We start from the raw sequence: 27,198 nt of genomic DNA, 5'->3' as shown, positions 1-27,198 counted from the left end.
GTCGGGGCCATTTCCAGGCACTTGGCTGAAGGACATTTGGTCTCATGGTGCCCATTACATGTATGACCTCTGACATCGCCTCCGCTCGCAGTGGTGTCATAAATGATAACACCGGACGCTACGGAGGCCCCTTTTAGTTTTGTAGCGTTTTCGCTGGGTATTGTGGCTCAATCCATCGACTTGAGAACTGCAGTACCGGGTACAGAGGCTACAAAATGTACGGCGCTGTGCCTGGTATACAAGGAAAGGGATGCAAAAGAGCAGGGGGTCAGACCCGAAGACCCTGATGCCCCTGGAGGTCCCATCCAACTCTACCAGTCTAGGATTCTAGAGGCCAATCAATGGGGATTTGGGGTGTTGGAGCCCCACTGATGTGATATTGTGGGCCTATGCTAAGAATATATTTAGAACAGGGACGTATGTAGAACTCACGGGGCACCGCAGAGAAACTCAAAATCCCCCCCGGAAAAAATTATATACATGTATATATAGTCTATTAGACATTTATTACATGGCGGCCTCAGATACAGCAGCTCAGCTCCATCATACTGCTGAACAGTCATCACATAATGGATTTCTGAGAAATCTCGTCCACATGACTGGCCAACACCGGGATTAGCGGCTGTGATAGACATGATGATTAGTCAGTGTAAAATGTCTATCCATTTGTATAAACCAAATATATTCTGCTATTGTAATGACTTCAGCCTAATGTGGAACTTTGCTGCATAAGGAAAGAGTTAAATCACAGTGTTATATGTTATTGCTTGTGTTCATCTTGGATGTTTCCCCTGCCCCCACACAGAAACTTCTTAAATAACACAGAGACCTCTCAAACAATGACTTTGTCACGAACACAGAAATTCCTTCAGCTAGGACAAAGTCCAAGCTACATCAAGACTTGAGGAAGGGTGGGCAGAGAGGCGGGAGATTCTATATGATCCGACAAATGAGAATCTTATATGTTACTGATGTAATCTGTTGCACGCCCATAAAAGGGCGGTTATCATGTGTTATAATAAAAGCCTGAGACTCTACACATTTAGGTAGAGACTCTCCCAGTTTTAGACCAGCACTTGTGTCTGATCTGGTCGATGATGTGTGCACACTATACAATTTGGAAGCTACAGAATACCCCGAAGCCTGCTGGAGGAAAATATGATCCAGCACAGCGGCCGCAGGCGTATTCGCCGCGGTGAAATTCTGGGTGGAATTTCTGCGGCAAATTGGCCCTGTGTGAACCCAGCCCTAGTGTTCCCCCACGGTGTTAAACCACAACGCCCGAGGACAGGCGGCCTTAGAAAGAGGAGGGCTTTCACAGGGATTTTGAGGCAGAATTCACATTGGAGAATCCTGCAGTGAATTGCGCAGTGTGAACGCCCCGGGGCGGAATGTTCTGCAGCAGCGTAGTGCAATACTGCGCCGCAATCTGAATGCTCAGCAGTTGGACTCTGGGGTGAATATTCTGCAGGAGGGCGGCTTAGGCAGCCTGTTCACAGGTGTAGCGATATCCCGCTGCAGGGGAGCACATTAGCGCTGGGATCAACCTATCTATGATAATTCACCACGCATTTCCCGCTCGTGTCCATCGGGCGGCGCTCTCCATCGTTATCCTATTGAAAGCATTCACTGCATTACCCACATGCAGATTATCGCCGCCCACGGAGAGGAGGCGTTGTATAACACTGTGCGGAATATTCTGCATCGGCGTCCATCGGTGCGGATATTGTGTATCTGCAGAGGATCCAAGCCGCGCCTCACCGTATCACATGACCAGCGGTGCTGCGATCACTGCACGCCGGGGGAAGGGAAGAACCGGGAGCGGAGAGGAGCGCCGCCGCAGAAACGCAACTGGCTTAGAGTCAAATTCTGCATCGATGGAGTCTTTGGCGCCGAACAGGTGGGACTCCGCATGCGGGGAACCTGTGACGGCCGGCGCACCTGTACTTCTCTGCAGGTGGGTGGGGCCGCTCGCCATCGGAGGGCCACACTACTATTTAGTTTTTTTTTAATCCCGGCTTTCCTGCGCCGTCGCTAGGCGATGACGTGAAATCCGCGACCTTTCCGTAACATCAGTTGTGGCCGGGCTGCGGGTCTAACGGATTCTATTGACTTCTATGGAAGCGGTCCGGGCGGAATCCGCACAAAAATAGAACAAGCTGCCATTTTTTCTGCCATCACCGTCCGCCCGCGGGACGCGCAGATGTTCTTGCTAATGGATGCGGAATGCCGCGGAGCGCCCGCGGGTGACCATCCCGTAATCCTGATCCGCCATCACTGTCCGCCCGCGGGACGCGCAGATGTTCTTGCTAATGGATGCGGAATGTCGCAGAGCGCCCGCGGGTGACGATCCCGTAATCCTATCCGCCCTTTATGGGCGCGCTGCGGATTTGGCATTGCTGCTACCAGTCAAGAATCTCTAAACCGGCTGCAGGGAAAACTGCCGCTAATCTGCACCGGGAGCTGCTGGGATGAGAGCCGCAGCGGTTGTGGCCTCCAGTCGGACGGCACTGACCCCGCCGTAACCCGCCGCCCCCAGCCGCCTCCCCGCGCCGCGGATCCGGTATCTGTGCAGTCACATCCGCCGGTCACATGCACGGAGGGCGGTAGCGGAGGAGGCGGCAGCCGGCTGTCCTGAGCTCCGGGGCGCCCTGCGGGATGGACGACGAGGACGGCTCCCGGCCGCTGCTCCCCGCCGGCTCTGAGCTCGGCTTCGCTGCTCTGCTGCTCCTCTTCGCGGCCTCTCTGCTCACAGTGCTGGCCTGGTTACTGCAGGTGACCCGCTGCTCCCGCCCGCCGCAGCCCGGGGCCCGCGGGCTCCTCCGCGCCCTCTTCGGCTTCCCCTCCATCCGGGACAGCTGGAGCCGAGCCTGGGCTCAGGCGCTCAACCGGGAGGCCGTGCGGAGCCGGGTAAGTGCCGGACGGGAGAGGAAACCTGCTGGTCGCCCCTGGCAACCAATCACAGCGCGGCGTTCGGTTTTCAAGAGCAAAGTATGACATGAAAGCCGCGCTGTGATTGGTTGCCAGGGGCGACGAGGCCGGCTCTATGGTGCTGGCGGACAGAAAGCCTGTTGGCCATAGCAACCAATCAGCCTGTATCATAAATCTGCCCTTCTGTTGCCCGTGGCAACGGCTGGCCGAGCCGTACAAAGGCGTCTTATGGTTTCCATTGGTTTCATTTTGGAGTCCAGACGGCTTTCTGTTACATTTGTTTTTTCTTGAAAACAGGGATTAAAGTGCAATTCTGTTCCCCCCCCCCTTTTTTTAAAGAACATTCATCATGTGGAATAAGTAATTGTTGCATTATTTTGATCGGCCTTTTCTGCCCGCGGCGTCACAAATATGGGAAAAGTAGAGAGGGAAAAAAAAGTAAGGTCTCATGTCCGCGGGGGCCGGATTCCGTATGCAGGACCCCTCCCGCGGCCAAGGTCACTATTTTACCTGTGCAGGTCTTCTGCGTCCCGTCCGGCTCCTCTCTCTTCTTCACTGTGGATGTGAGCGGAAACTGCGTCCGGCGCAATAAAAAACAACACAAGAAGCTCCCATGGATCCTCCAGCCTTCATGTGTAAATAAATCCGCCGTGAACGCGCCCGTATCGCTCGCACTGCCGCTGTTATTTTAATGGGCATTACAGAACCACATCGGACACGCGGGATTTGTTGTGTTTTTTTCCCCCACCTTTTACGCACATAAAACACATGCATGAAAAACGCGCCTGAATCTCCAAATGCAAACGGATTAAGCTGTCCGTATTACGTGGGTAAACAATCCGTGCGTAATGCGGCGGGCACATACAGCCGTGTGAATGAGCCCTTAGCAGCGGTCCTCTGGAGGCGGCCGTACTGCTGGTGGGGAACGTCTGCTGCTCCTGACGTAGATCTGCCTGAACAAACAATACACCCGCGGTGATTCGGTAAGGGGCGAAGGCGAAACTCATGCAAATATCAACTCTTTGGAATGAGTCGTACACACGAGTGATGCTGCGAGGTAAAAGATCTGTGACCTCACTGACATCGGAGGGCCGCGGTGCCGCGTGACGTCTTGTCGGCAGTAGGAAGTGCCCATGAGGACCCAAGTGTCCGGAGGCCCCTTTAACCCCTTGCGTTCCGTTCTGTACTTGGATATTTTTGCTGATGTTGTTTTTTGGTCTTTCGCCCCCAGAGTTCAGTCCAGATGCTGTTTGAGGAGGACATCACCCTGCAGCCCCACGTGCACATCAGCCGGGTGTCGTGCACCACGCAGTCGGACAGCAGGATGGTAAGGATGATGGCCGATGAGCAGATGCCGTCACGTTGCTTCTGTCTCCTCGGTGACGGACGCTGCGCAATTAGAATGGAAAAGCGTCACGTAGAAAACACAAACGGTTCAGATGCTTCTGCTGCAAAAATCCTCCTAAAGCCGCCTGCACGCGGGCAGACCTGCATGGCGGAATCCGGAGCGTTTGTCCGCCTGCGAGTGTCTGCAGTAAATGCCTTCCATAGCGCGCTATAGATAAGTGATTCTTCCTGCAGGCGGTGGAAACGAATTGCGGTTTCGTCTCACGGAGGAAAAATCGCAGCCTGCTCCATTTTTGAGCGCATGTCTTCCATTGAAGTCAATAGAAGCCTTCCGATCTGCTGTCCTTCCACAGTTGACATTGCGGAAGGTCGCAGATTCCGCGTCACCCCTAGAGCGATAACGTGGGAAAAGCAGGAGTTTAGAAGAAAAAAAATCTGTACTTTACATATCCGCCGGCGAGCCGTGCGGACCATCCGCGGTACAGATGAAGAGAAAAGAAAGCAGGTACATGCGGATGCCGCTGCTACCGGGCCGGACTCTGCTGTGGGATTCCACATGCGGATTCCGAATCGCCCATGTGCAGGCGGCCGAACTCTACATACAGCATAGTGTAGGAAGAAGAGCAGCAGCAGCTGACGTCCGCGGAGCGGGGGGAGCGGGGAGTCGCCTCTGCTCTGCAGGAGCAGCAGTGCAGGCTGATGCCGTCTCTCATTTACGGTAACGGAGTGCACACATGGAGCGAAGTGAGACGCTGAATGTAGTGCGTGGTCCCTGGATGGAGTCGGGGGCTCCGTGTGAGGCCACGAGGGGTTGGCCACCACTGGAATAGAAGCATTAATACTATGAACGGCTTCTGCTGTTACAGTACCCTGCAGGTCCATCAGCCCCTTACCTGCCACTCAGTCTGCAGCCCCTCTTCTTGTTAGGATGCATCTATCTGATTCCTGAGAGGTGAGCGGGGCTGCAGGCTTGGCCGCTGGCTGATTGGGACTGAGCAGAATCTGGCAGCCCGCAGTGTATTGTAATGCAGAAGAGAGACTCCTATAAAGGTTCATTGACTCCGTTGCGGAAAGGTTGTATTCGGTGTAGTAGAGCGCAGCAGAGCATATATAACGGAGGGTTCTTACGCTTTTGTTTTTCCACTTTTCTTCCCTTGCAGGTCTTCCTCTGCCATCTCTCTGCTGACACGGTGCGATTTCCAGTGTCTGTCACCCAAGAGTCCCCTGCTGCCGTGTCCTGCGATACCTACCAGGTCTCCCTAACCATACAGAGTGCACAGGTGATATATATTCGTTAGACCATTTCTATGGCATTTGTTGTTTTTAGCGGCGCTCGGCTTTTTATTTTCTTTTTGTGTGAGAAAAATGATTGACGCACAAAGCTTAAAAAAAAAAAAAAAGACCTGGAACATCTATAGATGCGACGCAGGCGGACACAGCAATGAAAATGTCCCATTTCTCATGGCTCAATATTGGAAATCGATAGTTGATGGCCGGGGTCCACCACTCAGGATCCCCAGCGATCAGCTGTCATTGGCAGGAGGTGACTGCTGTGCCCACATAGCAGCAGCCTGGGTTGGTATTGCATTGATTTCAGTTGGAGTTGCACCTGCATTACTGCTGCAGTTTTGCATGCGGCTATGCTTTGTTCAATAAGGCTAATCCACGTGTGGAAACCCAGATGCAGATTCCACATCAATAAGTGACATGTCGCCTTTTTCCCCCCTTATCTGTGCCGTATAGATTACAGTGCAGATTTCCATTGAAATGTAGAATCTGCATGGATTCCATGCGGTTCCCACTATTGGATAGCCTAATAGTATTGAGTATGTTGGAGTAACTCTTTACATTTCGATTTGCTAAGAAGGTTACCGGGATCTGAGTTCTCTCGTTTCCAAATTAATTGATGATGATCATCGGAGAAAGAACAAGAGACACAACTGTGTGAAGTTACACTAGGGAAGAGAGGATTCAAAAAGCTCTAGAAAAGCTTGAACAGTGGGCGGCGACTAACAGAATGGTATTTAACAAGTAGAAATGCAAAGTTCTACATAGAATCACAGAATGGTAGAGTTGGAAGGGACCTCCAGGGTCATCGGGTCCTCCGGGGTCATCGGGTCCAACCCCCTGCTCAATGCAGAATTCACTAAATCATCCCAGATAGATATTTGTCCAGCCTCTGTTTGAACACTTCCATTGAAGGAGAACTCCCCACCTCCCGTGGCAACTGTTCCACTCATTGATCCCCCTCACTGTCTAATATCTAATCTGTGTCTCCTCCCTCTGTTTCATCCCATTGCTTCTAGTCTTTCCTTGTACAGATGAGAATAGGGCTGATCCCTCTGCACTGTGACAGCCCTTCAGATATTTGTTGACAGCTATTAAGTCTCCTCTCAGCCTTCTCTTCTGCTAAACATTCCCAGATCCTTTAACCGTTCCTCATAGGACATGATTTGCAGACCGCTCACCATCTTGGTAACTCTTCCCTGAACTTGCTCCAGTTTGTCTCTGTCATTTTTAAAGCGGGGTGCCCAGAACTGGACCCAGTATTCCAGATGAGGTCTGACTAAGGAGGAGTAGAGGGGGATAATGACCTCACATGATCTAGACTGGGCAAGAAAAATGAAGAAAGCACATACAGAATTGGAGGAATTGGGCTAAAGACTTGGGTATACTAATAGATCATAGAATGAACATGAGTCAACAATGTGATGCAGAAGCCAAAAAGGCAAACACAATTCTGGGATGTATTAAGAGAAGCATAGAGTCTAGCTGACCCCAGAGCCTGCAGGAAACAACCAGGATATTGAAATGCTACTTACAGGCCACCTACTTCCTAATACTTTATATCCGCGTCTCTTTGATATGCAGATAGAAGTTCGATTACAGGAGTTGCAGCAGACGGGTCTCCTGGTGTCCTGGGGCTTCAAGGAGCGTCCTGATATGCTGCTTCATGTTGTACCCAAGCAGTCACATCAGGTAGGGGCTGAGAATGTCATTCTGTCTGCACTTCCACTCGATAACTCATAGTCGGTCCCAGTAATGTTCGGAGACTTTCTGTATCCGCAGCGCAGTGAAGGAGGCGCAGAACTTTGCACCGTCCAGGACCTGGTACTAAACGCACTGCTGACGGCGGAGCCGGCCATGATGTTCAACTTAAAGGCTCATGATAGTAATATGGTGAGTCACTTACTACTACGATGCACGCTGTTTGTCTGTTTTTTAGCTGCTTATGTTATATCTATATTGCATAGGGGATTTGTGACAGACTGATTCAGGGATCCCCCACTAGAACAGACAGTCTGAAGCTCCTCGTCCGACAGTTGCATCTTCGGGATGTTGTTCTGCAAGATACAGGTTGGTCCCTTTTTAGCTTCTGTTCTTATATGTGCGGTTGGAGCTGATTTGGCCTCGGGCGCCAGGAAGTCTTACTGCTCTGTTTTGCACCGTGGAGAACGGAGTTCCCATAGAGATAAAGGGGGCCTCTGACATCCTACAAAGGTATGGGAGAATATCTGTATGTATGGAGCCTGTCCAGTAGCTCATGGAGGTCCCGTGGCTCTGCTCCCCCCTTCCATGCACACAGCATTACTAAGGGTGCGTTCACATGGAGCTGATTCTCTGCAACTAAAAAATCCACAGATAATGCACGCCTCTACTGGTCCGTATTTATTGTAGATTTGCGGTGAATTTCACACTTTGCATTGAAGGGTTATAATTCGCTGCAGATCTGCACCAAGTGGGGCTCATTGTGGTGCTGGCTTGCTGCAGACATTTACAGCTGTAAAAAATTTGCAGCAAATAAGCTCCGTGCGAACACAACCCGAGGCCGCCCTCGCCGGATCCCTGTGGAATCGCTGCACAAATCTCACAGTACAAGGCAAGCGAATGAGAGGTAACAAATCTTCACACGGGGCAGAATTTTCTGCTGTGAAAACACCAGAAATTTGAAAAATGCTGCAGATTATGAATTTGCCGAATGTCCAGTTATGTTAAGAGACTGCGTGGAAATTAACGGAGATGATAAAACACGCACCAAAATCCACAAATACACTTAGGGCTCCTTAACACTCAAAAATCGCAGGAACAAAAACGTGATATTTTTCACACTGAAAAATCACGTTTTTGTTCAGGCGATTTTTAACCGTCAGCGACGCTTTTTCCTGATAATCTCCCATCACTTGATTGCGCAAAAGCCAATAGGAGTTTCTAATGTTAAAAACACACTGCACAAAAATTGCATCTTCTTGTGTTGCGATGCGATAAAAAGGAGGCTCCATGGGGAATCATGGGAGCCAAAAAAGTATCGCAAAACGCAGAAAGGTAAGACATGCTGCAATGTTTGTTTATTTTTTAATTCTCCCACTCCACATCATATGAGTGAAACATCGGAAAAGGGAATGAAACCATTAAATCATTGCTTTCATAATTCTGCCTCCTCACTCTCGCATCGCGCGATTTTATGGCAAGCGTGAAGGCGCCCTTATGTTATGGATCTAGTATGTCACAAAAACACTAAATGTTCCGCAGCCAAACATCCGCACAAAAGCTGCAGCAAATTCCACAAAGCCCGTTGTCTTTGTCCATCAGCAGAAAAACAACAGAAACTCTGCAGCTCAGAGGGCGCTATCCTAAGGCTGGGTTCACACGGGACGGAATCGGAGATGGCCGCGGCGGAATGCCGACAGCGAAACCGCCACAAAATTAGCGGCTAAAGGCTGCGGGTTTTGAAGCTGCGCTTTTCCACCAGAATTCTGTCCCATGTGACCCCAGCCTAAGGGCTCATTCACACGAACGTAAATTCACCACTTATTACGCAGGGAATAGAACACATTGTTTCCAATTGGTTCATTCTTAGCTGTCGTATTACGGTGCGTATTATGCAGGGAAATGAGCGGGAAGCCTTCGTACTCGCTGCGTATTATGCAATCAATGGGATTTCTTGTGTTTTTACTTTACGCACACAAATGGGCTGCGTGTTTACAAACAAAAAAGGCCAAAATATGCAGGGAATCGTTGCGTTTTGGCCCGTTATTAAGCTGCGTATTCATGGACCAAAATGTGCAATCGCCCGTGTGAACAAGCCCCACAGATGCGCGCACACAGAGCTTCTGCAGCAGACTGCCCTCGCCGTTGGTGCGAACTCTGATGAGGTTTTGATGGGAATTTTGGGACACATTTTCTGCTTCGCAAAATCGGCCCCATTTCCACCACGTCACCCCCTGCCCACTCGATTCAGCATCCAGGCCACCAGTAAAGTGTCATAGAGACACGTGAATTCTGCAGTAGTCACATGGGTTGATACATTTATAGCTGGAGGTCTGGAGACGGAGGAGCAGGCAAGACTAAAGTGCGCAGAAGTTAAAGAGTAACTGCACAAGTGTTGATCAGTGGGGTCCGGGTGCTGAGACCCTCGCTGATTGCGGATATGAAGGGGCAGAAGCCTGTGTGCCTCTGACTGTCATTGCTTCCTTCGGCTCCTCTGAAGATGGACGCATAAATATCTATAGGAGTCTTTGCGTTTGTATTCCGATGGGCAACAATGACAAAAGGGCCCAACACTCAGGTGATCGCTTCTGCCCCTTCATTCCAGCGCTCAGAGGAGATCTCGGCACTCGGACCCCCACTGATCAAAGCTTTTCATTTCAATCTGACATGAAAAGAAGTTTTTAAAAAGTGCAGTTGGGTGAGATGCGGGCATCAAAATGGTGGTAATTACTGCTGCGGAAAATCCGCCTGTGTGAACACGTCACTGTAGTCCACCGCCACAATCGCGTCGCTGCGTCCATCTTATAACATGTACAAGAATATATCAGACCTCTTCTTCATTTTCTGTGTCTCGTTTCTCAGATGTTGAGCTGATATGTGAAGCTGAACTGGATTGCCCTTGTCAGCGGAAGAAAACCCGTTGTGGCCGAATCCAGCGAGCGGGAGAGACCTGGACCGTCTCATGGAGTGAGGAGATGATATTGTGAGCAGGTCTAAGGGGTGACGGGGTTGTGGGGTAGGAGTACCTGCCGGGACGGCACTTCGGGGGTTTCTGTAGTCCTTATGATCTGCTAACGGCTGACTGCTCTCCCCATGCAGCGAGCTCACTCCTCAGAGCAAGGAGCTGGCGTTGAAAGTGTGGCAGCTGGTGAGAAGCTCGGACAGTGAGTGACTAGTTTTTTGCAACCTTCTTCCTTCTCGATTGTAACCTGTGAAAGTAATCCCATGACCTTCTGTATTTGTAGACCTCCTCCTGGCTCACACCTCGGTGGCTCTGAGGTCGCCCGAAAAAGACCTGTGTGGGAAGCGTCTCTACCCGCTAACCTTGTGCTCCACGTTGCATAAAATCACTGCACCATCAATATCTGTGGAGGTGGGTAATATTACGCGGTACGATGTCAGAACATGAGAGGCATGGGTCTCGCTGCAGGGACCCTCACAGATCACAACCGCAAAGGGGGCGCTTTTATAGCAGCTCGATTGCATTTAATTGGAAGCTACTTCTTGCAAATCCTTTGCTTTAGGGCTAATTGCTGTTTGAGCCTACTATAGGCTGGACTGTGACTGCTATGGGTCCACGTGCCAATTCACATACCAGTTTATTTACAGAGACACACCCAACTGTGTGAAAAAATGAAGCTGGAACAATTCCTCTGCAGCGCCACCTATTGGATGGAAGCATTCCCACAAATCAATGCTGCCAATCCAATAGGGGGCGCTGCAGAGGTATTTTTCCATCTTCTTTATTTGCATATATTACCCAGAGGAGCATGCATGGCTCTTATAAGTCTCCTTACTCTCCTTCTAGGTGCTCTCCTCAAGGAGAGATGATACCCCTCCCAAAAAAATGAAGTGTACACTGTTCTAGTCCGATTTGCGAACAAGACTCGTCTGAACAAATTAACGAGGGCGCAAGCACTGCCCATGCGCTATTAGAAACGGGATTCGAGGTTTAGTGAATGCAACAGTCTGTTAACAGACCCAATCCATCCATCAGTAGCACCAAAGACAGAAGAGACGGGACGTCATCACATTATTACTGCAAGTTCATTGTGGCAGCAAACACAACCTGAGACATTTCTGCTCAACAAGAGCCCTTTTCAAGCTCCTGTTTAGCTGAAACCTCGCCGGGAGTATTTATTACCACAATAACGAAATCAGACTAAGCCCCCCTTTAATTTGAACTTCTCATTCCCGACCACAAGACTTCTCCAGAGCAGCACCGATCCTCTGGAACGCGCTACCCAAAACTATCTGGGCAATCAGTGACTCACACAACTTCAGGCGTGCTCTAAAAATGCACCCCTTCAGGGAGGCATACTATATACCCTAAACCAAACCCCTCTGTACTCCGCCTGATAACATGCTCCCTGACCTACTGACTGCAATACCTGCCAGCCGCCATCAACCGCCCCCTGCAGTCAGCCACTGTAGGGCCTGACCATTGTCTATGTATATAGCATCCCTCACTATCCACCCCGCCATACTGGGCACATCTCCAGCCCCTTTACCTTCTGTATCCCCCCATTATCTGTAGTATGTAAGCTCGTTGGAGCCCCGCCCCCTACTGTCTCCATCAGCTGACTATTACATGTTTCTGTTTCCCTGTCTTCTAAGCTCTGTGGAGCATGTTGTTGCTATAATAATTATTATATCAGCGGTGAGGATGTGCCGACATGCAGTCTCCCTTATCTATGGTGCCATTGGTGGATGGACTGCTGCACTGAGTAGTTATGTGCTGTCCTCGGTATATCTCTACTTGAACGCCCACATACCGTCCGTAATTGATAGATTTCTTAAGAGATGCAGAAAAAAAGTGAATTGCATCCGAACATCCCGACCACATGAGGATGTTGTATGTGGATGCAGGCACAACACGGATGGGTTTTCATACACTTGTATGAGTTCGGCCTTGCTCCCTGTCGCTGGCGGCTGTAGGGCGTCTCATAGTAATCCGTGACTTGTTGTTTTCTATCCCATTCATAGTTTCACATACCGGAGATGAATCTACCCCGTGCGACTTTAGGGACGCCAACTCAGAGAATTAATATTACTCCTACCAAGAAGGTGGAGATGGATCGCACAGTGATGCCGGACGGAACAATTGTAACCACTGTGACCACAATACAGTCAAGGCCCAAGCTGGATGGTAAAATCGGTAAGATGTGCAGAACATAGATCCTTACACTGCGGAGCCGCAGATCTGTTACCACTACTGGCCCGGTACTGTATAAGGGGGCACAGGCCATCTAGAGTTATGGCCGCAGTGCTTGTGAACACCGCCAGTCATGGTGAAGCCAGGAATAATAGAGGAAGTAACGTCTCCTCCGGATCGGTCATCGGTAGCAGATTGGCGGGGTCCACCACCCAGGATCTTCAGCAATCGGCTCTTCCCCCAGATCGATGTCTGTATATGGAGCCGTTTTGCTGCTGGAAGCAGCCAGTTGCGTACGTTGTGCCATGTCCCATTCACTTCAGTACCGGCATGGGCTATTGAGTAGTGTACGGAGTTGTCTGCTTCCTGCACAGACCTCAGGCCGGACCCTGGGGGGCAGACACCCACCAATCTGCTAATGGTCACCTATCTCGAGCGGAGGTCATCGATAGCTAGAAGTGAGATAAACCCTTCATTAGGAGCCTCATTATTGTGGTTTTTCAACAACTACTTTCTTGCTTTAGCAGTAGAATAACGGTGCCGTCACGAGAACGCCAGTGGCTGCGGCCGGCGCTCGCAGATAATTGCTGGGCTGAACCTGTAAGCCCAGATGCAGCCCAGCAGTTAAGTGTGAATTACAAGCGCTAACGGTGCTAATGTACTGGCGTGTGAAGGTGGCTTTCAAAACCTTTTTTTTTTTTTAATCTTTCATGTGGTTTTGTGTAATGCCTACACAGCAATGGCAGGAAAACAAGCGCCAAACCTACAATCTGCTTCGAAGCCAGAGTGAGCGCCAGTGATGATTTCCCCATCGCCCGCTGCTAACATAAGGCCACAGATTTTTTGCTACAAGTAAAAAAACAAACAAACGTGTGATGTTTTTCTGAAAGCGGCTGAGCCTGCGAGGGCCCGGGGGGCCCGGAGGTCACACAGCAGAAGCCACGCATCGAAAACCAGCAGCAGAAATATGTGGCTAAACCGTGGCTGCCCCCTGCTGCTGTGCACATGTATACTCATGTACGCACACGTGGATGTGGCTACCTACAGTGGATTTGGACGCGCCGCCATGTAGACTACGGGGAAGGTGTGATGTGCATTCTGTGCCAAATCCATGGCAGATTTTCCGTTGTGTGAACATTTTTTGCGTACGCCTAAACGCTGCGTTTTTGTAAAACAAACAAGGCTTTTTTTGCATGCGTATTGGCGTATTGTACCGCACCCTTTGCTCCCGCGGGGCTGGGTCTTCTTGCAGACAGGATACAACCAAGTCCGGATTTAAATAGCTATTTAGCCTAATGAGTATCAGATGTGTTCTTTGTCTTAGAGAATTGCGCAGTGTATTTCGCATTATGCACACATTTGCGTGTCCTCCCAGCCCTCCCCTTCCCTATAGACTTCTATGGGGCCCTTTGGTATACAAAAGTATAGCATGCCACATTTTTTTTTTTTTTTTTGCGTCAACCTATTGACATTAACAGGTTCTATTCTCTACGTTTTGCGCACACAAATCCGCCCTCGGGGTGCCAGTCCGTGGGCATCAGCTGCCGCCGCTAATTGTTTCTAGTTGCAGGTCCAGGTGGCAGTTAGTGGTAAATGGCGAGCAACAGCTTGTGCAGTCGGTCTGTTTATAAGATATGGGGTTTGACTTTTAACTCTACTTTTGCTGTCTTTTTGTCCTCAGAGTCTCCGGCCCGATCGCCATCTAAAGTAGAAGTGACTGAAAACAAACCCGTTTTATTCCCCCGCTGCTCTCCTGGCTCCTCCCCCAGCGGCAGCGGTGAGAGAACTTTCTGCGTTCTATTCTCCTGTGGGTTTAGCGTTACATTCACCCGTTTGCTCAGGATAGGTGATAAATGATTTGCGGGCTCTGCCGTTCCCGGGGCCCGCTGTCATTGCAGATGGAGCTGTCCGTATTGCTGCCGCCGTTGGTAGCGCAGGAGCAGCTCTCGTTGAATGCAGTTCGTTGCCATCTTGGGCCGCTGCGCTGTGGGCAGAGCTATCTGCGTTCAGCTCCATCCGCACTGACAGCGGGCGCAGTGATCAGCGGCGATACTGAGTGGCGGATCCCGGCAATCAACTAGTGATGAGCTATCCTGAGGAAGAACTTGTCATCAATCGTAAAACCCCTTAAACAAAACCCGTCCTGTCCTGTCTGTCATCATTTGTAAGTGCGGGACCCCTGAGGTGCGGCCCCCCCAAGCTGCGGCTGTTGCTACAGCAGTTGCTGCGCCTGCACAGCGTTCAGCCGCATGCGGAGAAATAAACATGACATACATTTGCGTAAATTTGGTTGTTCAAGCGTTATTAGCGCCACGGACACGACCGCTACTTCTTTTTCCCCGAACATACTGATGCGACAGCTGCTCTATAGCTCGGCGCTCGCTCGCAGTACGTAAGGCGCGTTGTTCGCTGGCGACATCTGACTGACATGTTCTTTCCTTTCTGCAAATATGACAATAATATTTGCTTTTATGCAAAACGTTCTATGATTTGCCGTGTTCCGGCTTACTGATCGCAAATCAGAAGGTAAAAATGCAAATAATTCCCACATATAACCCGAACTTATTAACCCTGCGTGATCCTACAAGCCTTCTGGGTGATTTGATTATCTGTAAGAAGGTGCAGCCACTTAACCCTCTTGGTGCTGCAACAGTTTTTTATACAGCTATGGAGCTGCAGAGGATGTGGGAGAGCGGACGTACATGGGGGCCCCCGCAGACAGGAAGCTTCTAGTAGTTACTGCAGATTAGATGGAGGTGCTGACCTGTTCTGACCAGCTGACAGGAAGGGGTCAGCGATTCATGCTGCTTGCACCAAATTCTGACCTCCCATCAGCAACAGAAATCTGGATCCATCTGACCAGGGGATGTTTCTCCGCTGCTCAGTGATACAAGTTTTGCGCTCTTTTGCCCGCTGGAGTCTTTCTGTTTCTCTTAGACACAATGGCGCTGGAACTGGCAGTCCGCTGTTATATCCCATCCGTGCGGAGGAACGGCGAGTTGTGCGTTCGGACACGTTAGTTGGAGCTCCAGCGTTGTATTCCGCTGACTGTGCAGCCTGTTGGTCAGAACGGTTCCTGACATCCTCCTCCGACCCCTTTCAGTGATGAGTTGTTTCCATCACCTCCGCTGGATGTTTTTACTCAATCGCGCCATTCTTGGTATACTCTCCACACCGTTACACGAAGAAAGTCGCTCAGATCGCTGGATTTTCCCATCTAATGTAGATTCACATTCATAATTAATGGAGAACTTGTCATATGATTTTCACGGATCCCCCATAAAATGAAAATCAGCAGTTACTCACCTCTCCCAACCACCACCCAGTTCTCTGCTTGTTTACAGGTTGTTGTGACGTCCCATAAACCTGCTGTAGTAGCCAATGACAACGCTTGGCCATGATTGCTGAGTTCTGTCATTGGATGCTGCTGCTCGTTTGTAGCCCGGCTCATCCGGCAGCGGAGGACGAGCGTGAGAAGAGAGTAAATGCTGATCTTTTTTTTTTTTTTTTTTTCAAGGCACAAGGAACCCGGTGAACCTGAACAACCCCTTTAAGTGTCCCCTCTGGAGAGGTTTTTCTTATAAAGCACTAGCTTACCCGTTGCGCGTTGCTTGCGAAGACAGACAGACAGACAGACATTCATTCGTTTTTATATATCTAGATAACAACCAATCACAGCGCAGCTTTCATGTTACCTCAGCAGTATAATCTATAACAGCCAATCACAGTGCAGCTTTCATGTTACCTCAGTATAATATATAACAACCAATCACAGCGCAGCTTTCATGTTACCTCAGCAGTATAATATATAACACCCAATCGCAGCGCAGCTTACATGTTACCACAGCTTTATAATATATAACAACCAATCACAGAGCAGCTTTCATGTTACCTCAGCAGTATAATATATAGCAACCAATCACAGCGCAGCTTTCATGTTACCTCAGCAGTATAATATATAGCAACCAATCACAGCACAGCTTTCATTTTACCTCAGCTTTATAATATATAACACCCAATCACAGCGCAGCTTTCATGTTACCTCAGCAGTATAATATATAACAACCAATCACAGCGCAGCTTTCATGTTACCTCAGCAGTATAATATATAACAACCAATCACAGCGCAGCTTTCATTTTACCTCAGCAGTATAATATATAACAACCAATCACAGCACAGCTTTCATGTTACCTCAGCATTCTTAATATCCAGCAATTGTCTTGCGAAACGTTCGGCGGATGCATCATTTTGTAGTTGAACACTCATCCCGTTGCTCGTAATGCCTTTTGCTTTCGTGCTTGAGATGGAAATCAAACGATCTTTGTCTGGGGGGCATAACTGTCGACGATGCTCGCACGGCGCCACCTATCGTAGGATAGATGTACTATGCCAGTAATCTTCCCAGGAGTGTACTCAACAACTTCCCAAAGTGTCATGGCAATTGGTTGAATGGTGTAGTAATGCATAAAGGACAAACAGACAGACAGACAGACATTCATTTTTATATATATAGGTGACATCAAGAAGTGAGAGAATTAGATTCCGTACATAAAATTTGGACGCTAATTCTTTTGCGCTTAGAATTGAATAATCGAGTTGGGACCCATTAACTTTTCCTATTTATGACATAATCAATGCTTGTGCCAAATTTCATGTTTCTACGACATTGGGAAGTGAGAGAATTAGTGGCAATGATGGAAATCGAACGATCTATGTGGGGGGGCGGGGGCGTAACTGTCGACGACGCTCGCACACGCGCCATTTATCATAGCATAAATGTACTATGCCAGTAATCTTCCCAGGAGTGGACTCATAAAGGACAGACAGACAGACACACATGCATGCATTCAATTTTATATGTATAGATACGTTGTTTTTACTGACCGCTTCCGGTGTTGCCGTTATTTCTGTGTAAGACTTGTTTCTTGGTCAGGCGGCTCTCCGTTGTCCATCAAGCTGGATCCTGTGGCGGAGACGGCTATTCGCCAGTTAACAGAGCCGGGCAACAAGTCGTCGAAGAGGACGCCGACCAAACGCAGCACGCTGATTATATCGGGAGTGTCAAAGGTATAACGTACCATAGCCCAGCGGAACCGCAGCTCCGTTTTTTAGCTTTTTTTTTTACCTCTTCAGTGTTGGAATGATTAACCCTTTCCTCCGCAGGTACCAATTGCTGATGACGAGATGGCGCTCTCTCTGGGCTACGCAGCTTCCATGGACGCCTCGCTGCACAGTACCGACACTTGTCCTCAAGAGTCATTAATGGAGGGCTCTGCTGAATTTCCTTCTGAGGTGGGGGCTTCCCAGGGTCCAGACACCGATGAGACCACCAGGTCCGATATTTCAGATCGACCGTCCCTGGATGATGTGGAATCTGAAACCGGCTCCACCGGGGCCTTGGAAACGCGAAGCCTTAAAGACCACAAAGGTAAAAAGCCGGAAAGTGTCAATTTTTAGGTTTGGAAACGGACAGTCTAATCAAAGCCGGGTGTCGTATCGCCCTCGGGGTGGCTTCTGTGGTACGATACTCTTCTACATAGGATGAAGGCGCTCCGTGCGCTCATTGCACTTCATGTATTATTAAAGGGGTTTTCCCGGACTCCATTTTTGATGATGCACTATATCTGACTGTTGGAGATCCACCACTCGGACCCCCACCAGTCATCTGTGGTCAGGCGAGCGCTGCGGCCACTTATCAGGCCTACGATGGTGCGTTAATCCATCACGTAGCGTGATAGCAGCGCAGCCCCATACTAATGATTGGGATTAAGCTGCTATACCAGCGCCGCTGAGACATAATGTACGGCTCTGTGCCTGGTATGCAGTGAAGAGACCTGATGCCTGAGCGCCACAGCCTCTTCAAACAGCTGATGAGCGAGGGTCCCAAACGGCGGACCTCCACTCATCTGATATTGATGGTCTATCCTAAGGATTGGTCGTTATTAACCCCTTAACAACCACCCATATGCCTTTTTACAGTGTTGCATCAAAATATCGACACAGGTTTCCCATACCGATAGCAGCAGGGGCCCGTCTGACAGCAGGGGCCAAGCTGTCTGATGAAACTGTGGGGACCGACGAAACTGCCGATTCCCCATTGTTTAACCCATAACATGCCACGATCAATGAGACCGCAGTGTGTAAAAGGTTGACAAGGAGGGGTCCCCTTCTGTCACTCATTGAACCCCTGCAATGTGATTGCGGGTTACCGATAGGTTGCTATGGCACCAGGAGGGTTGAAGCCAGCCTTCTGTTCTGCCATCTACTCTGGCCTATGAGGCTCAGCCTCTGGTTGAGATCAATAGGCAAAATATTACACTGTAATACAGAGGTAAACAATAAAAAGTGTGAACTTCAAGTCCCCAAGTGCAGCAAAAGTCAAGAAAAAGTGTAAAAAAAAAACAAAACACTTTTTTGTAATGCTATAGGACGTAAGTTACATCCTGCAGCGTTTATGTATTAAGAGGGATTGCTCAGCATTCTCCCTCTATACAACGTGGGCGCCGGCTGTTTCTTACAGCCAGCACCTGCCCTGCAACAGCTCCGATGACAGCGGCAATCTGACAACGGCATTTAAATCCCCTGGCCCATTTTCAGGGGTCCCGTACGGCCCACCACGGTGATTGCAGGGAGCCTATCAAGCCATGCCTGTGGAGTGGCTTGATGAATACCTTCCCGATCGCAGTATGATGTAACGCTATGGCGATCAAAGCATCGCAAGTTGTTCAAAAGTAGAGATAAACTCCCAGCAGCACTGCAATAGTCCTCTTGTAGAGTCCGGCAATATAAATGCAAACGCCAGTCACGGTGCCCAAACCAGACGGGCTCCACAAATACAGTCCAGATATAAATAGTGGTAACCGGCAGCAGACAGGAATGTAGAAAGATGCAAAAATATTTATTTACCCCATCACAGGAAATAAGTAGCATCGCAAGTTGTTGTCTCCTTTTGAGGTCTAAGAAAAAAAGTAAAAATATGATTAATAAAGTTATACTAATTATTAAAAATAAACGTTTACCCTGCCCCCCCCCCCCCTTTGTCATATCCCTAATAAAAGAATATAAATAATAAAACAAAAGTACATATTTGGCATCGCCGCGTCCGTAAAAGTCTGATCTATCAAAGTAACGCATTATTTACCCCGAACGGTGAACTTCATCAGAAAAAAAAATAAGAACGCAAGAAATGCGCTTTTTATTGGTCACCCTGTCTTCAAGAAAAAATGCAATAAAAAGCGATCAAAAAGTGTTATGTATGTCAAAATGCTACCAACGCAAACTACAGGTTGTCCCGACGAAAAAAAAAAAGCGTTATGGCTGTCAGAAGATGGCGGCAGAAAATAATAAAAAAAACATATATATATATATCTTTGAAAAGTATTACAGCAAAAGAAAAAAACTAAATACGGTACATTTTGTAGTAATCGTGCTGACCGATAGAACAAAGTTATCATTTCGTTTTTGTTACAATTTGTGCGCCATAGAAAGAAGGTGCACCCAATGAAGGCGAAATTTTTTTTAATTTTTTTTTTTCATCTTACTCTAGTTAGACTTTTTAAAAAAATTTTCATTACATCATATGGTACATTAAATAGTAACATCGAAAAATACAACTCGTCCCGCAAAAAACAACCAAAGGGGGAAGGAATAACTGAAAGTGGGAAAAAGAAAACAGGCCATGTACTTAAGGGGTTAAAAAAGTGAAACCGTCACCTTTCCCTGCGTGGTTTTCATTGTCAGCCTTCAGACCCCCACAACGTGATCGCCGGGTCCCGGTGGGTTGCTGTGGCACCTGGAGGTCTGCATATAACCTACAGATCGGCCAGCTACGATAGCCTATGAGGCTTCATAGGCATTCTGATACTCTACTATCCTGAAGTGTAGCGGCGTATTAAAAAATGATAACATATGGAGCTAATCAATCCCGTAGTGGGACAAAAATAAAAATAAAACCGCACCTGTCCCCCTTTATGTTGTAAAAAAATAAGCAAAATAAATGTAAAAATCCCATATAAATTAAATGTTATTTGTATAGCGCCAACTTATTGCGCAGCGCCCTTAGGTAACTTATTTATTACCCCCCACCAAGCTGGTTCTGATAGCGGCTCAAGGTTGCCTTGACCTTCTATCCTTCCGAGTTGGTAAAATGAGTCGTGAGCGAGCGCTTAGAACTGCGTTTCTGCTGCCTTAACACTCTGCGCCACACGGGGGGGGGTCGCGGTGCTCATAATGACCCGGAGGAAAAAAGTTAGCGCGTTATTTAACCCACGCAGCGCACGTCATGCTGGCCCTGCTGACTGCGGACGTACTGCCGTATACTTCAGTCTCCGCCCGCCATGTTTTGCTTCTGTAGTCCTAAGACTTGTTGACTTCCATTGAGTACCAACCTGGGGCGGCAGAGTCACACAGACAGCTGGAGGAATACAGCCGGTCCTGTACGCAACGCTGGGCCACAACATGGCGGCATTCAGGGGCGTGTAAGCTGTGATTGGAGCGAGCTTGGATGGCCGCTTGTGGTGGGTGTCGGCTGTTTCAGACCCTCTTCGCACCTTTATTGTACATGTATAGCATGGAGGGGGAAGTGCTTCAGCAAGATGTGGGTTAATGGCCCGTTAGACATGTGTGCTGTCAGTAAGGGGTACAAGATTCGTGCGTTCCGCGTGTTCTCCACGCACTTTGACATTGGTTTGCTTTTTCTCGCAGTTGGGTTTCTTCGAAGCGGCACTAAACTCTTCTTCCGCCGCCATCACCGGGATGCAGGTCTGAGCCAATCTCACGATGACTTGACGAATGCCGCTACATCCTCACGTAAGAAAAGCGGCAGCTTTCCGCGGCGCCTCTTTAAACGGTTTTCTCTTAAGACCAAATCAAAGCCCAGTATTAACGGGAGCGCCCAGCCTGGAGAGAAGTGATCGGCGGGCAGGTTGCTTTGTCTACCTCTGTCCTGTTACTGCATGCCTGCCAAGCTGCCAGCCTGCCACCACGGCGGTGATTTACTGCTGCCCGGAGAGTCGAGCATTGTGTAAAGCGTGAGCATCCTGCGTTTCCTGATTGAGCCAGCTGCGGTGTGTCGGCGCAGTATAGAAGAGCGCTGCTGCTTAGAAGAGACGAGTGAGAGGTGAACTTTAAGTGCAAGTTTCCACGTAGGTGCGATGTGTGTTTTCTGGGGTCCCAATACTGAGTTGCGATGGCGGCGTTTTAATCCTCCGGTTTCGGGGTCATTTCAGTCTGTCCACTATTTACACTTTTATACATGGAGCTGCGTTCAGCTAACGTGTAACAAAGTAGACCGGTGAGTCGGGATCCAATAGACCTCCAGCGCCGGTCCGGACTGCAGTCCTGGAGGTTTTCACTCACCCGTGTGAATAAGGCCCAATCGCACACAACCCGCATGTTCTCGTTGCGTCACTGAATTTTTCTTTTTCATGTATTTTCCGGGTGAGTTCACACACTGAGGGACGGCTGCGGGATGACACTGAAATCCTGCGACAATGTAAGTGCACGCGGTCTTTACTGCCGGAAAACACGCTGCAGATTATCAGATCCACGGCATGCGCGATCTGTCGCCGGAAAGCGATGGGTTTTCATCGCAGATTTCGTTCAGCGCAATACAGGGAGTGATGTCTGCGTTGATAAATCTGCACCAAAATCCCGGTAGGATCTACTCAGCGATGTGCGATCGCAAAGCGCCACTAAAATGTGCATGAAGAAAGCCGAACCGCAAACCGCCTGGAATGACAAGTAGCGGTATAAACCTAAGAGACATAACGCGCCGGCCAGTCACTGGTGGGTGAGAACGCACTGCAGCAGAGCTCGCCTGTAAGCTCGGACCATCTTCCTCCTTTGCTCTGCTGGCCGGGGCCTCATTATTATGTGTGCGCCATTTTAAATGAAGTTTTCTTTGTAGTGTATTTAATGCGTAAAGAGAGAAAGACACAATATATTTATTTGCTGTATTTATTCCCGGCTCTAACGGCTGGAGTGTGAAGTAACCGGCGGCGGATGGGTGCGATGACATGTAATGTACGCCTCCCAGATGGCCCCACTTAAAGGGGTTGTCCAGGTGGAACCTTGATGGCCGTTGGCGGTCGGTACGGAGATTTATGTTTTATTTATTTCATGTTTTATGTCCAAGAAATGGAAACACATTTGTGTCCATCCAGGAAGCTGCGATGGCGACACTCGGGGTGAAGGGGGCGTGTCGGAGGAATCTAATAAAGTGAAGGATCATTCATTTCTGTCTGCTGTTTTGTATCTGGAGAGGGTTCCATCACTGGTGGAGGGAGATGGTGGTGAGGTTTTACACAACTGCAGCTTTACTGAAGGGCAATATTGTATCTTTTCACTTAAAGGGAACCTGTCGGCAGTCTTTAGCAAGGTAAACTAATAGCGGCTACAATAATGTAGGATCGCTCTTCCTGTTATGAACGGAATCCTGCAGAATTGTAGCTGTTACTGGTTTGCATTGCTAAAAACTGCCGACCGGTTCCCTTAAACGTGTATTTTGGGCTGATAATCCTTTTTATAATGGGGTTTGGTTGTAAATTTTGCAGAGTTTGCCTTCTGCAGCTTCCACCTATCCCTGTGTACAGTAAGCTGCAGACTGAGTCTCAGTAGGAGATCCTTCAGTTCACTGGGCTGACACTTGGTTTTGAGCCCTTCTTTCTCCTGCATCTGATCAGCTCTTTTATGACCACAACAAAGATAAACTTTCAGGAGAGAAGAGGGAAACTTAAGGCCCATTTAGACACGATTATCGCTCAAAATTCGCTCATCTTCCATCTTTTGAGCGATAATCGTTGTCTAAACGCGCGGCTGTCGCGCTCTTTACACTGATTGCTGACTTTTAGCTTGCTTTTAGTCTTATCAGTGCCGCCCGCTGAGTTCTCAGCGGAATTCAACTGATACTATTCTTTCAGCTGGTATTCTGCTCGGAGAACAAATCACAAATATGAAGACAAGCGCTCCAGCTGTCTTCTGCATACCCCTCTCGGAGCGCTCAGCTGTATACCATCTGTGTGCTCCGAGAAGACAACAGCTGTATACAGAAGACAAGCAGCCTGCTTGTTTTCTGTATACCCCGCTGGGAGCGCTCAGCTATATATAACAGCTGTACACTTGTCTTCTGTATACAGCCTGAGCTTCATTTACACACTAATAAGCTGTTAGTAGCTACTCAACAGTTTATGCAAAGTGAACGCTCAAAACTGTCACCCAAACTGCCTTTGGAGCGATCATCCTGCCGTGTAAATGCACACAACGATTATCGCTCAAAAGATGGAAGATGAGAGAATTTTGAGCGATAATCGTTGTCTAAATGGCCTTTATGCTGCTTTTACACGGGTGACACGCCGCTAGTTGTTGGCGCTCGTGCAGAATGTCTGGACAGGCAGATCACCGCTGAGAACCGCTCACTTATCACTCAGCGCTTCACATTCTATGTATACACGGAGCGGGGAGCGCTTAGACGCAGCGAGAAGTCAGCGAACCAGCGATGATTTTTATGCCGGCTGAAACGGAGCAACAAATGAAAAGCGGGCGATAAGAGAGCGAGGGATCGCGTTTAAATGTAACGATAATTGTACGCGTTTGTTCGTTTGTACAAATTACATGTAAATGGGTCACTAGCCAGCAGTCAGCACACTGACGGATCTCCTGCTGAGACGAAGGGGCACCTTTTAGATGAGCCGATCCTCGCTGAACGAGCGAGTGACGTCACGCTAACTCATGTGGACGGCGCACGCATCGTTGGCTCCTTCAAACGAGAATCCTTCAGTCTTGAATGACGGACAAAAGCTGAACAGTTCTCGCTCGCCGTTCAGTTGTTGGCTGCATTTAGATAGAACGATTATCGTTCACTTGTGCAATTATTTTTTTAACAATCGTTCCGTCTAAAAGCCCTGTAGGGATATAAACACCCCGAGGATCGGGCGGTATGATTTTTGGACCCCAAAAACTCTATCCTGAATGGAATGGAGATAGAACCCTTGTGAAAGCGGTTATGGACTCCGGGGCTTTTCACTCAGACTGATAGGCAAAGTTAGAAAAATCGCAGCTCGTCCTATTCTCGGACCAGATTAGGACATGTAAGGTGTGGGGTCCTGCACCTCAGACAGCACACACAGGGGCGGGCGGGCACAACATCTGTGTGCATATAGCTTTAGACAGCACTGTGTGTATACAGTGATATACCTGAGGATAGAACCAGGGTCCAGATAGAAGTGGAGCGACTCCCGTGACCCGCGGGATCCAACTGGTGTGAAGAACTAGAATACACAAGAGCATAGAGAACGCCACAGGTGAACGACGGGATCCAGTAACGCTAACGGTGCCATTAACCCAGTATTTCTGTTTCTTCTAAATACCTCGGGATCAGTCATCAATAGCTGATCACGCTGGTCCACTGCTCGGGATCCCTGCCGATCAGCTGATTGAAGTGACAGCTGCACTCAGGTAAGAACTCTGCTACTTCAGACCATACAAGGCACAGCGCCATACCTTGTATAGTGGCTGTGCCTGGTATAGCAGTTCAGCCCAATTCTCTCAAATAAGTTGGAACTGCTCTCAAGTCCTGCGACCAGCGCCGGTGATGTCATGCTTGAGGAAAGACCAGTGAATGCAGATGAAAGCTGTGGACTCCGCAGCCAACTACGGGGCAAGGAATGAGAGAGGCAGACCCCACCGATCAACTATTAATGACCGTTGCTGTGGATGGATCATCAACAGTCTAGCCCTGGAAAAATTCTTTACGGGCTTATGGGGCTGCGCCTTGGGGACTTGTGTTCCGTTGATCACTCATACAGTATAATATTATAGCATAGTATTGCGGTATATCGCGTTCTGACAGGAAGTCTATCAAAAAAACAAGGACAGCAATCTAAGGTAAATTAATTAAAATATTCTCGAACCAGGAGCGGATTCACCTGGTATGACCAGTCTACCCCAGCAAAGGCAGACGGTCTAACTTTGTATCACCCCTCATCACTTAGAAAATCCAAAGATGGAGAACATCAGCAGAGAATCTGAAGAAGTAGCCACCTCACTTATAAATTTGGGAAACCACAAAGAAAATAAATCCCAGCACTCCAAGGGTCAATCACCAGGATACTAAAACCTCCATGTCCACACGTATCATATCTTGTATCCAAGCTAGAGGCAGCTCAACAGGAAACTAGAGCCTCCATGCCCGTCTGTATCACATCTTGTATCCAAGCTAGAGGCGGTACAACGGGGTGCTAGAGGCGGTACAACGGGGTACTAGAGCCTCCATGCCACCCGTATCACATCTTGTATCCAAGCTAGAGGCGGTACAACAGGGTACTAGAGCCTCCATGCCTGCCTGTATCACATCTTGTATCCAAGCTAGAGGCGGTACAACAGGGTACTAGAGCCTCCATGCCGCCCGTATCACATCTTGTATCCAAGCTAGAGGCGGTACAACAGGGTACTAGAGCCTCCATGCCTGTCTGTACCACATCTTGTATCCAAGCTAGAGGCGGTACAACAGGGTACTAGAGCCTCCATGCCCGTCCGTATCACATCTTGTATCCAAGCTAGAGGCGGTACAACGGGGTGCTAGAGGCGGTACAACGGGGTACTAGAGCCTCCATGCCACCCGTATCACATCTTGTATCCAAGCTAGAGGCGGTACAACAGGGTACTAGAGCCTCCATGCCTGCCTGTATCACATCTTGTATCCAAGCTAGAGGCGGTACAACAGGGTACTAGAGCCTCCATGCCGCCCGTATCACATCTTGTATCCAAGCTAGAGGCGGTACAACAGGTTATTAGGGCCTTTTAATGCTCACCTGTTTCATAACTTGTACCCACGCTAGAGGTGAACCAATACTGTACTAGAGCCTCCATCCCCACCCGTATCACATCTTGTATATAAGCTAGAGGCGGTATAACAGAACACTAGAGCCTCCATCCCCACCCGTATCACATCTTGTATATAAGCTATATACAAGATATAGCGGTATAACAGGGTACGAGAGCCTCCCTACAAGGGGTCAGATCTCCACAATAAATGGTGTACGGAATCTCAGGGAAAAAAATAATTCCTTCCTGACCCCAAATCTGGTGATCGGTTCTGCCTCACGTTTTTTTGCGCAGCGCCGACCCTGTCTCTTTTATTATAGTAATATTAATCTTTATATAGCGCCAACATATTCCGCAGCGCTTACAAAACGGGGAACAGAAAGACGAAAGTACAAAACTACAAAACCCCTGTTACATGAAGTAATCAGCTGATGGAGACAATAGGGGTGAGGGGTTCCAACGAGCTTACATACTGGTGGAAATGTACATGGTATGGCAGGGTGGAGATTGGCACGGTATAGCGAAGTGGAGATGTACATGGTATGGTGGGGTGGAGATTGTCACGGTATAGCGAGGTGGAGATGGGCCTGGTATGGCGGGGTGGAGATTGGCACGGTATGGCGAGGTGGAGATGGGCCAGGGATGGAGATTGGCATGGTATGGCGGGGTGGAGATGTACACGGTACAGCAAGGTGGAGATGGGCCCGGTATAGCAAAGTGGAGATGTATATGGTATGGCGAGGTGGAGAGTGTGGAATGCTGTACACATAGACAATGGTCAGGCCGTACAGTGGCTGAATCGGTGTGACTGCCGGGGGCAGCTGATGGTGTCTGGCGGGGATTGCAGGCAACTGCAAATAACTGCATGGAGGTGAAACCCTGAACCGGAGCAGAACAGAAAAAGGAAACGTGAAAGAAGCCTCCTCAGCCTGGACGCCATCTGTCCTCCGGCCGC

The 27,198-nt window shown here is 48.9% G+C and overlaps 1 protein-coding gene across 1 annotated transcript; it reads left to right on the top strand.

Annotated features, from left to right (window-relative positions):
- The first annotated feature begins 2,596 nt into the window (after positions 1-2,596).
- Positions 2,597-22,656, top strand: C2CD2L (C2CD2 like). Its single transcript, XM_066606123.1, has 14 exons — positions 2,597-2,910; positions 4,163-4,258; positions 5,439-5,558; positions 7,150-7,257; positions 7,348-7,458; positions 7,533-7,635; positions 10,129-10,249; positions 10,366-10,430; positions 10,512-10,639; positions 12,253-12,424; positions 14,103-14,198; positions 17,356-17,489; positions 17,586-17,850; positions 21,126-22,656. Exons 1-14 carry the CDS (start codon positions 2,659-2,661, stop codon positions 21,332-21,334), a joined length of 1,980 nt encoding a protein of 659 aa, XP_066462220.1. The 5' UTR covers positions 2,597-2,658; the 3' UTR covers positions 21,335-22,656.
- Positions 22,657-27,198: the final 4,542 nt, after the last annotated feature.

Source organism: Eleutherodactylus coqui, chromosome 6, assembly GCF_035609145.1.
Source record: "Eleutherodactylus coqui strain aEleCoq1 chromosome 6, aEleCoq1.hap1, whole genome shotgun sequence".
Taxonomy (NCBI): Eukaryota; Metazoa; Chordata; class Amphibia; order Anura; family Eleutherodactylidae; genus Eleutherodactylus; species Eleutherodactylus coqui.
The sequence above is the reverse complement of the archived record's forward strand: the minus strand, read 5'-3'. Positions and strand labels throughout refer to the sequence as shown.